The sequence below is a fragment of the Colias eurytheme genome, chromosome 3 (genome assembly GCF_061535395.1).
Source record: "Colias eurytheme isolate Ceu_HAF_F1 chromosome 3, ilColEury1 Martin Lab GWU primary, whole genome shotgun sequence".
Taxonomy (NCBI): domain Eukaryota; kingdom Metazoa; phylum Arthropoda; class Insecta; order Lepidoptera; family Pieridae; genus Colias; species Colias eurytheme.
Window position 1 is genome coordinate 11,502,014 of NC_142982.1, and position 12,633 is coordinate 11,514,646.

General features: G+C 34.9%; 1 protein-coding gene across 1 annotated transcript; it reads left to right on the top strand.

Moving 5' to 3' along the window:
- The first annotated feature begins 5,444 nt into the window (after positions 1 to 5,444).
- LOC149909994 (uncharacterized) lies at positions 5,445 to 11,670 on the top strand. The gene is made up of 5 exons (XM_090120101.1): positions 5,445 to 5,536; positions 6,105 to 6,247; positions 7,160 to 7,406; positions 7,509 to 7,589; positions 8,324 to 11,670. Exons 3-5 carry the CDS (start codon positions 7,160 to 7,162, stop codon positions 11,008 to 11,010), a joined length of 3,015 nt encoding a protein of 1,004 aa, XP_089976227.1. The 5' UTR covers positions 5,445 to 5,536; positions 6,105 to 6,247; the 3' UTR covers positions 11,011 to 11,670.
- The last annotated feature ends 963 nt before the right edge of the window (positions 11,671 to 12,633 follow it).

Consider the following 12,633-nt stretch of genomic DNA (forward strand, 5'->3'; position numbering starts at 1 on the left):
TTCTTTAATATAATTTTAAAAATTTGGAAAATCCAAAAGTGCACGCCTCATAATTTTTTTTTAATAAATATTTATTAATTATTATTTTTGTTTATTTAATAACAATTAAACCACATCGAATCAGACCCTGAAAAATGAAAGGGTAGAACCCTTTCTTCATTTTTATTCAATTTCAATAAAAATATAAAAATTCACTTCAAAAAAAAAAAAAAAAAAACAGCCGAGTTTTTTTTTGTTTATTTAATAACAATTAAACCACATCGAATCAGACCCTGAAAAATGAAAGGGTTCTATTCCTGAGCATACTCAAGCGTAAGAGAAAAAAAAAGACTCGATTAGTAAAGTATTTCGGTCGCTATCGTGTTAAAAAGAAAAAGGATCCGCACATACAGACACACGGACGTCCAAGACAGAACTTTTTTAAACTGTTTTTTAACTAGTTTAAATAACAAAAATGACATCAAAAATATCATGAACGTTAAAAATAGTGTTTTTTCTTAATATGTGTGTGTATGTATTATCTTACAAGTGCAATGTATGATACATAAAGACATTTTAAGTTTGAAAAATCAGATGTTTTGCGCGAAGTGACAGTAGTACCCACCTCAACGCTTCGCTTATGAGGCGTGCAATTAGCCCTTATATAGTACACTGTCAGCTGTGCTCCGCGGTTTAACCTGCATTGCTCTGCTCCCAATAGCTAAATTGCCTTCCTCAATAAATGGGCACTAACACTGAAATAATGTTCAAATTGAACCAGTAGTTTTTGAGATTAACACGTTTACACGTTCCGCTTTATAATATACGTATATTATAAAACTGAAGAGTTTGTTTGCTTATGTACCTCTAATTTATATACGTACATAACTTAAAAGTCAACAATAGGCAGAGCGCTGCGCCACATTCCCAGAATCTCACATTAAAAGTTAAAAAAATAAATCTCCTCTGACAATGACCTATTAAAGGGCTGTATTAAAAGTAATTTGAAAACTCCGTGAAGTACAATCATAAAACAGCTAAGAACAGATTAAGGTTATGTTTGAGTTAGAATATTTGGCAACTTTTAATGAAGTCAGCGGTTTAGGTGTTGTCGTAGGGCTTACAATTTTACACGCTACGTTTTGTATTTAATTACTTTAACGGATTATGACCTTAATTGTAAAGCAGGTAAGGGTATAGTTCTCTTGGGTGTATAATTTTAATGATTGTGTATTGAATAACAGCTTGTACATTTGTTTTATATAATAATTAATCTGGCTTCCCACTACTTTGTCAGACGTATAAGTTGAATTAGTTATAATATACTCTTATCTCTATACAATATTAAATATACTTAAAATCAAGAGCATGTGTGCCAAGCATACATGTGAGAAGAGAAACTTCTTTGGCAAAATTCAAAGATATCAAAATTGTCGCCCGACTCCATGACGTGACGGTTTTGCCATGACCTAGAAATTTTACTCTCAACACGCCTACAAAAAGTTTCAAAAATAACGTCACTTCAGGTCCCTTTACGTCACAACCAAGAAGCTTATATCTAATACACTGGAGATTGCACTATGAACATTTACTTGTAACGGGAAGGTTCCCGTTCCTTCATCCCTTTCACACCAACTTGCCAAGTTAGGTGTGAAAGGGACAAAAAACAACCAGGCGTCATTCAAGGTCATACCTTCCCGTGACAAGTAAACGTTCATAGTGCAATCTCCAGTGTATTAGATATAAGCTTCTTGGTCACAAGTCACAACACACTCGTAGATACTGTTCGCTTCATTATACGCTAGCCCTTCGTATTATTCACATAATGAAGGGGTATATTGTTGGGTACATACAATTTCTACTGGAGGGTAATTGCCACTTGACATTTGACGCGTTTCCGATTGATAGAGACAGTTTGATATCACAATTGATATATATACGAAATTTAATCAAAGCCAACTGGTGCGGTTATCTATTTGATACACACTAGTGTATATACTATGCTAATTATTTTCTGGTAGCATTCGAATTTCAATGACGCGCTTGTTTTGTAATAATTGTATTCCCTATCCTAAAACAATTCATAAGATTTACTAAATTTCACTTACAATGTTACTTATGTATTAGGTACTATTATAAATGCGGATATTTTTGAGGATGGATGGATGAATGTATGATTTTTACTCTGACGGAAAAACCACTAAACTGATTTTGATAATTCTTGGCAGTGATGTAACAGGCTAGTGATGTTACACATGAGCTATAGAAATACTAGATTTTTTTCACGGGTTCGTCGACTAAAAATGCGCGGTATACCTATTACCTAGTTATTATAAAATATCTTTCCCTATCGCATGTAACGTTCATATAATTGTCCCGAAAATAAGATGAAAGTTACATTTTATGTGTGTATCATTTATTTATTTAATAATTAGTCTTCGTTTAGAAGCGCTTTTGAATCATCAAAATACCGATTAAAATATTTATTTCCAACGCAACGGAAGTAAGGAAGATTAACTAAACATTCCTTATCAAACTAAGTTGTAAAACACATTAAATCAAAACTCTATTTAAATTCAGCAAATAAAACACACGAATTTCGTGAAGTAATTCATAAAGTTGTTTCGAAGTGAAACCTCAAGTATAATTTGTAACATATGACGTGGAGGCTTGATTGATCATCCTAAATTCCTAACACGGAGATGTGATATGGGTGTTACCGTATTTACCCTGGAAGAGTAAGATTCGTATAAAAATAAATAAAAGAAATATATTTTGACGTAACAACGTCTTATAATTCGAAAGAGCCAGCTGCACGCACGAAAAAACATGACTCATGCGGCGTTACCTCGCTCTGAGGCGTTCCATGTAAGGCTTGAAGTGCAAGCGAGAGCGCGGAACGAGCGACAAAGAAGCACAATCGGCCGTTGTCACGTTCAACTATCGTCAGTAAACCGACTTTACAGACAACCAATTTTTTTATTTCAGAATAACAACCTTAAATAAGCAATGAATTTGTATACCTACCTAGAGGATCGTAAAAAAAAATCACATCGGTTTTTTCAGCTGACCTTCAAAATTGCTTGACAGGTTGTGATGGTCAGATAGCTGATACCAAAAAGGGTGTATTCTTTTTTACTAATAAGTAGAAAATGTATCTTAATGATCTAGAATGTCTGCAAGATGCCACTATATAGCACACAATACATGATAATTATAAAATGTACTACTAAGGGCCGATTTTTCAATGCTTGGATAAAACTTATCCGTCCAATAAAGTATTACACGATAATATTAAAATGTCACGTAAACTGTCAAATACGGGCAATTAGAATACGTTTTTAAAATGGTAGTTTTATACATTATTCGACGAATAAGTTTTAACCAAAGATTGAAAAATCAGCCCTAAAACATACACAATCTCAGCAAAGATTACAAAACCACTAGAAGTGATTCGATGTTTTATTGACATTCAAAACTAACAGCAATATAAACTTCGACCGTGAAACTACTATAAATTCATATTACAATAGTTTAAAGACAAATACTTCATACTATGTTCCAACCTCATACCTCACATACTAGCCGCTCGTCCCGGTTCCACTCTAAATAACGTGGGTTAAAAACTATTTTAATAACAAAAAAAAGTTGTGTGGTTTTATGAAACCACGGTAAAAGTGAAACTGTTCGAACGGTTCCGAACACTGCTTTGTGTAGCGCATGTCGCGTGTCGGTCGGCTGCCGAGTAGGTATACCTAGGCAGCCGCGATACACGCGACATGCGCTACACAGACCAAAAAGTTTGAGACGATGTAATAAAAGTTTCACTTTAAAAAAGAAATAATTAAATTGGTTACATAATAAAACTACAGGGTTTTTGAAGTGAAAACTTCTTTAGCGGCGTTGGGTATAAAATCTTAAACTCGCGTCAGGACACGTGGCCTGATCGAAAAAGCGTAAGACGGATTTTTTTTTTTAGCCCTTATATTCCATGCGTAAGACGGATACCATTCCAAAATATCAAACATGCTGAACGTTAATAATCAAGTTTTCACTTCTGCCGGCACTCCCGGTGTGCAACCCGTCTTTTTTTTTTAATTTATTGTGTTGTCACCGATCCTTTATAAGTGTATAAAGTTTGAATGAAATGTGTCCGTTTGAAGTTGGTCAAATCGAGTCTAAAGGAGTCGTTTACATACAAACATACAGGTGTAGTTAATAAATGTGTGAGCATCCTATAACACTTTACAGATAAATAAATTGGCTTACTAGTTTCTAGTAATAAATAGGTTTTTAAAATCAGTTCAGTAGAAAGTTTACAACGTCACTGATCACAAAAACTACCTCATTATAATATAAGTACTTATAGATATTTCCATAATAAATTCAAACATAGCAATTAAAAAAATGAAAATAATATAATAACTATACCTACCATGTTGTACTTATCTATATTTGACTAAGTTCTTAACTGAATTAAAAAAAACAGTCTAAACATGATAGTTTAATGCCAAGAATATTTATTTAGGAGGAGGCCCGTTCCTTTTCTTCACCCTTTCCAGTCCATTATAACTTTATTCCCGTGTGAGTATAATATAATTCATCACAGTGTAAAAAAAAATATTTATTTATCCTTTCTTCATCCATTATCCTTAAAAAGCGGTCAAGGAATTTGAAGCATCTTCCGGTACCAGTTCATAAACACGTTATTTATTTATTTATTTATTTTATTTAAAAAACATCACATGTCATACAGGACAATGCCCAATGCGACAGAGATACACTTTACTATACAATATAAACTTAACTAACTTAAATACTAAATTGAAAATATTCATACACAAATCAACATGGAAATAGAAAATTTAAATAACTTTTTTAAGAATAACAGATTAACTGTAGTATCACTCTTGCGAATTCACTCATAGGACAATAAAATAAGTCCGCTCTTTCGTGCGCTTCATTTATGATGCGGATCGCCCGTACTATTGGTGCTTTCGCAAGAAGGTTAGTTCGTGCTGTGGGCACAATATATAGTCATACAATGATAAAGTTATCATATTATTAGCGACTGCTATGCTCATATTAATTTGTTTCATGATATGTTATCAGCAAACCAACTCAGTACTCATTTATACATTCAATCACTCTGTGCTATAATTATAAACGTTATAATAATTACTTGATTCAATTACTCTAGCATATCATTAAATAACTTTCTGGGAAGATCTAACCAAATAATCAAATCGAAACAGTATCATAGTTGTCAACACATCACGTACTATAACTACTTTATTTTTATCTGTACTGAGCGGAAGTATGTGGAATTAAATACTGTTTACGAACTGAATCCAACTGCCTACCATCGACGAGCTGACGCAATATCTAATGTTTTTCTCCCTCCACTGGACCGATAAGTACGACAGTTGTTTATATAGAATTCATGATTTCATGACAGCGAAGGTTAGACAGTTAGACAATCGCTCCGCTATCGCTACAACGCGTTAGTTGCGATGACGTTTTGGTTGTTACAAGAGATACATAGCTGGAATAGAAGGTAAGAATCAATTTGATAATCACCTAATTTAAATGGCATTTCAAGGCCAATAATTAATGAATTCGAAAAAAAAATCTGACAGCTTGAAATAGGATTTTTTAAATTGGTAATTATAATTTCGGTGTACCTAACTCATCTTATCTTCATTTTTAGGTTAAAACTAATAATTATCAGTGAAATCCACTATTTTATTTTAAAGATATTAGATTGGTGATCAGTCGAGATTAATGTTTGTTAAATTAAAACGAAATTATTGCGCCTTCAAGTCTCATACATTGTAAATATATTCATAACATAATTACCTACTTATTTAACGTTAATATTATTGGCAACCACAAAATTATATAAATATTATTGTGCACTCCATCATATTGCTTTTGCTTAAAATTTAAAGCACTTTAAGTATGTACGCCGATGAAATACGTTTTTATTCTTCAAAAATCATAACTATAAAACTATAGCCGAAATTCTTCATTGCTTATTAAACTTAAGCTAAACTGTATTTTCTCCTTGCTTAACATATTGTAAATACATTTTAATTAAACCGAAAATTTGCCGAACATTCCAGCTATCACGACATCTGCGCGTGACATTGTATCGGGCGCCGGGCGGCCGGCTCCACGAGCTTACACCGAAGCGATCGCCGTGTGGCCGCCTATTACACCGCGCAGTGTGGAACGAAAATTTCATCGCAATTAAAATAATTCAGTGGTTTGATATAAAGTATTTCATTGCTTAATTTATTATTTGTACTAATACAAAATGTCTGAAAATGATAACGTTAGCAAGCCAGATGCCGAACAAATACAATTTAGCGATTTTATCCTAATGCGAGGTTCGTTAAAGGGACGTTTAACAAAATTTAAAAAGTTTTGTTGAAACTTTAAATAAAATACCTGTAGAAAATATTTCTAGTTTGCAAATTAAAGAATTGAATGTCCGTTTGCTCAAAATTGAAAGGGTTAATCAGAATTTGATAGGATTCAATCAAAATTTGAAATCGCTACTGATGTTCAAAGTCATCATGATGAAAGGAACTTATTTGAGACTTATTTTTTTTATTTCTACGTTATAAGCTCGTGAGATTGAAGAGTCATACACAAATTATATTACTAAATTCAATAATAAAGACAACGACGCAACTAGTGATTGTAATAATTGGAATTCAAAGACGCGCATTAAATAAAGTGTGCCTCCTGCCACACATTGGAAGAAACCTCTGCTGTCTGCTGCGGCTGTCTCTTCAGCTCCTTCCAACGCCCCCCCAGGATGTCTACGACGCTAAATGGCAGCGGGGAAGGTAGGCGCGAGGCGCGGGGCAGCGGCGACTGGCGGCGCAGGCGACGGCGACGGAGAGGCGCGGGAGAGGGGAACCGCGGCCCGACGGCCGGATGACACCACACATCATCAGTCTTGGCGAGACGGGACGCACATCAACGCACATAGCTTTTAATTAGAGACCGTCTGCGACATAATATAACGTTTGTCATAATATTAGTTTTATCGTCATTAAAATAATTATAACAACTAAATGAGTTTTTGTTCTTGGTCTAAACCGAGACAATGTTGTTTTCACAATATTGAATTACTTGAAATTTACGGAAGTGTTTTTGATTATTTCAGATGACACATAATAGTGATATTAAATCAGCATTCTATGTTGTTCAATTCATAGAACTGCCTTTTGAAGGAATTGATGATTACGTATGCGTGCCGTGCAATTGGATAATAGTATACGTAGCGAATGGCAAGTCTGTTGTTGCTTATCCCAATAACGAAGATCCTATTGATAATAGAGATCGCGCGAAGAGAAAAGAGCGAATCAATGATGAGTGGAAATTTTATTTCGCCACTATCAAATATGAGTCAAGTGAGTTTAATTAAATTTATTGGTAAATAGATCGTGCGTTATATTATTGAAGTATATTCAGATTCAGAACATCTCATAAATTAAAAGGATTTTTTTTTTCAGATTCTTACGATGATGCAGAATTTTGGATCGCTACGAGAAATGATAATGGACCTGTGGTTGAAGAAAAATCAAAAGGAACAGGTGAAAATCAAATTATTTTATCAGTGTTCACAATTTAATTTTCACTTATAATACCACAAGAGCTTCAAAATTATCGGGTATTTTCCGATAGGTTCGTTGCAAACAAATGAAGGAGTCAAGTTTTTAGTCAAGATTAAAAAATCACGAGCGCGAAGCGCGAGTGATTTTTCCTGAAAAACTTGACGACTTTATTTGTTTGCAGGGAACCTTGAGGGAAATGCCAGATAATTTTGAAGCTCGTGTGGTATTCGGGAGATTATTTTTCCGTCCCAAATGTCGGCCAATAATTTCACAATTGAATTGAACCTGTCAGTTTGATGTCAACGACCAGAGAAAATTTTCAAAAAATTATCAGTATAATACCATGTAGGTTGTACCACGTGACGTCGAATGGTGCAATTCTATTGGTCGATATTTGGGTCGGAAAAATAATCATTGTTAATACATTTTTGAATACTCCTTATTTTAAACTAGCTCTTACCCGCAGTTTCGCTCGCATGCTAGATGGCGTTGAAATAGCGAGATTTTTAGATTATTTTGACAAACATTTTTTTTTTATTATTTGTAAAAAATAAATTTCTGTCTAATAAATGACCGAAACGTCTCAGAAGTAATAATGTATTTTTTATTATGATCCTATCTAGTCCACATTCCTGATATACATATTATAATTAAAATTATGGATGATAATACAAATAATATTTTCAAATAATAATAAGAATTTTTAATTTCAGATATACAACCAGAGCATTCGATAAACAAGAAATTGCGCAGCGTCAATCAAAACCATTCGTCAGAATCCAATGATAATTTTCGGAAACCACTGCCCAGAACATTAATCAAGCGACCAGCAAAGTCAAAATCGAGGAAAGAAATTAATGAAAAACGGTTGAAACTAGATGAATCTGCTCAGTCATCCAGTGCGGTTGTTAATGACGCCGAAGTAGAGTCTCGATCTCCAAAAAGAAAACAGCCGGTTATCATCCAGGATATCCAATCAATGGAAAATTCTCACGCAGAAAAATCTGTCGTTTCTCATGCTGAAGAAAATACTGAACCAAGGTCTAAAACTCCGCGTACTGATCAAACCGAACAAGCTTTAAGCTCACCCGTAAAAGAGGTTGATAAACGTATTGAAGTCACCAATGTCGATAACAAAGATCACTCTCAACGTGTTAAGAAGCCCGAACATAATAATAACATGAACCAAGCTAACTCTTCTAGCAACGCAACGGATGTGTCAATGACAGCAACGCAACCTTCTACTGCAGATAAACAGAGCACTCAGCCGAATCAGTATAACCATCAAGAATGTATTCCAGACAGAATTTCACTATCAAACTTTCTACCACAGATTGAGAATGTTCGATCACTTGCAAATGTTGACGATCACAAAGTACCTGTTAATGAAGTTTCAAGTCAGAAAGTGTCTTCCGATTATGAGGGATTATGCTCACCCAAAATTATTGCTCATCTATACAGTCACATGAATGGGGGTCGATGTTTAGTACCAATTCAAAGACCGATTGAAAGGACAATAGGTCCCATAATTGGAACGGAAAGGAATCCATTGAATCAAATCGATCCAAGGAATGTTTTTCAGAGTGTCAATAATGCTGCAGCTACTTCACAACAGCCTTCAAGCTTATCTCATAAGCCTTCTAGCTATATCCAACGATCAGATGGACATCAAAATTCAGTAGCGCATGAACAATATTATACGAACTCTTATCAAAATCAATATCTACCGACCAACCAAGATAACTTTCAACAAGAACTACTTCGGGGTTCTACAGAGAGAAACACTTACGATCATCGACCTACATCTCAAACTATCAATATGAGGATTCCATTAATCAGACAAAATTCAACACACCTTTCAAACTCGACGTATCAGACTCCCGAGGTTGCACAACAGAGACAGATGCAGCCAAACCATCTCAATTCACAGCAGCAACCGCAGAGACCTAAACTACGTATTGCCATCTCTATGAAGACTAAAGATAGGGAACAAGTGCTTTCTCTTCAAGGGGTCACAAGGAAAACGCCATCGCCTATTCTGACAAATTTTCGGAATTCATTACAGCAAGCAGTAACAACTAGTCATAATAACTTCCTTTCTAATAATCCTCAACTTCAAGCAAGAATAAGTCCACGATCTACTGGAGATAACAATGAAGACTTAACAACCAGCCCGCAGAATGTCATAGCATTAGAAACAAGGGACAGACAAAACACAGAAATGCCTAGTTGCTCTATGTACCAACCATCCAGAATACAACATACAGCACCCCATGAAAACAGATATCAAAACCTATGCAAGCAGCAACAGTTGGTTCACCATTCTACTCAAACGAATTCAAAGAGAAAGCGAGTTCACTTCATTGATGACGCTACTAGGTTACCTGTGACAGGAAGTCATCTAAACGACATGAATGATGAAACTCTGTCACCATATCATGCAATAACTTCAGATTCTGATGCTGTTACGAATCAGGAAGTAATCTCAGATCATAAGATGTCATCAGACGAAGCACCTGCTGAAATAACTAACAATGCTTACGCAACTGCAAATGATCCTGGGCGTAGTTCTGCAGATAGACCGACAGCTGCCCAAAACTCTACGGCAAGGAGCTGCCAGATGAATCCCAGAATTATTTTAGAGCAGCAAATGTTGGACAACTTTTCTACCCTCTTTAATCAAATGAGATCTACTTTGCGTTATACGACTGATATGTACAACACCTTACGAACATCCATCTACGATACTGCCATGACATACAATAAGTTATTGGTTGCTGTCGAAGAATTTAACACAGCGGGAAACACAGCTAACAATGCATCTCCTTCGAGCAACCCAGTACCAGATGTTCCACAGCCTTCTGAAGAAAGACACACTACAATAACAGCGAGTGCCAGTACTAGTAATCAAAATCAACATAGTAATGATGTTGCTAACAAAACGCCGAAAATGAAACCAAGGAAGTTGTTCCGGTTCGTTCTACCACCGGAATATGACGCTCATGATTCAAGATGGACATTGAACTATCCAGAATATCTGCCAGGGCTCGTAGAACTTGTACCTGAAAGTCATATTTATGTCAGCTACGGAGACCTCAAATATTGTCTGCAAGAATCGAAAGATTGCCCATCATTAGCTCAACGATTATTAACTATAGTCTTCAACAGAAATGCACTGAGTGTTTGTTCATCATTGGGTGAGACAGTGAAGGCTTGTAATAGTGTCGGTTCTAATATAAGGCCAGATTTAGATGACCATGCGTGTACGGTACTGTTGAATTTTGTTATAGAGCATGGATTCCAACGTGATTGGACTACTGATCTTAAACCTATCCTCGATATGATACAGAGTAAGATGGAAGAGATTCGCTTCAAATATGGTATAATGGTTGAATGTTGATGACACAAATTGGGCCTACGACACTTTAATGTGCAAGTACTGCCATTGCACATTAACAAAACCGACGACGTCAAGCTCACGTTTTCCGAGTGCGAACGCTGGATCAGGCAACTTCAAGCAAGACTCACAACACTGGACTTAAACCGCAGCTGACGCGTGGCGTTTTTCAATGAAAAAAAATTCAGAAAGACTGGAATTAAAGTGATGCTAACGCCGCTTAGACCCAGTCTTTCTTGCACTATGAAAATTCAAAAATGAAAATTCTACTTCATCGTTCGGTGTCTCAAAAAAATTTTTACCCTCGTCAAAAAAATAAAAGTAAAGACTTTTTAAGAATTTTAAGAATATTCGTATGTAAGTAAAGCTATTCAATAATTTTAAAAAATTATTAAGGCCTAAAATTAAGAAATTAGTGTAATTATAGCATTTAATAACCTTGTTAAAATATGAATTCGGAATCACGGGTTAAACTTATTAGAGAAAATAATGATATAGCATTATATAGCTTATTAAAACGTATGATCGTTAATAGTTGTAATTTTCAATGTGTATGTTAAGTGGATTTACGAGATGTCAATAGTGTCATTCATACTCATAGTAACACAAAAGAGTTCACAAGCTCAATTGTATGAAAATAAAATAAAACATTTTTTTGAATAATATGGTTTTATTGATGATTCGTCAGTGCTCATTGTAGTTCCTAGCATATTTACCTATTGCCAAAAAAATTTTAAACTGATCGATCACGTGTTCGATAGCGAGACGCTGATCATTCCACTTTTCATCGATTTTAGTCATAAATAAAGCCCGTCTCTTGTATGAACCAATACTAGACTCAAAATATTACTTTCTAAAATATGTAGTGACAAAACTATATGTACTCCTTGACCAAGGGCTTATTTTTCGTAGATTTTATACAAATCTAACTTTTATATTGATCCTCACGATGGAACTTTCGAAAAAGTTTGCTATTTTTTGACCTGACTCATGAAACTGATTCAGAAAATACAATATATAACCCAAAAACTGATTTATGAAAGTATTTATTTATATTATAAACATTGTATACATTTGAACGCGGTTTGTCATCACAAAAACCTCTATAATTCTCAAGGGTTTCTACACAGTAGAAAATTTTGCTTCATTGCGTCAAAAAAATTAGGATAACGGTTGACCCTAAAAGCCATCCCTGCAACTTCCCGCTCATTTTTTACTTAAGGCTTATACATGCGCTAATAACCTTGACCATACTTGACGGATCTCAAACCTCTCCCGCTGCACCTTCTTTTTTCCTCGCATTTTGTATTTAAAAATATACCTACCAATCAGTGAAACAAAAAATCCTCGTCAGGGACTGTTGTGTAACTGATAATTTATTAAACATAAAATTTTCAGAGCTCTAAGTCAGCAGGTTACGAAGTTTATAGAGTATTTGCGGAAAAATCGATGACCACGGCACATTTTTTTTCTAGAAATCTATTAACTTTGGAAAATAGTCCTCGCGAGCAATTAAAGATCAAAGACCATCCTATTTTATATATTTTTTTCGGTATTGTGCTTTATGTTGTACCAGACGTTATAGAGGTTGAACATAGTCGAAATTGCCGGGTAACGCCTTAAGCG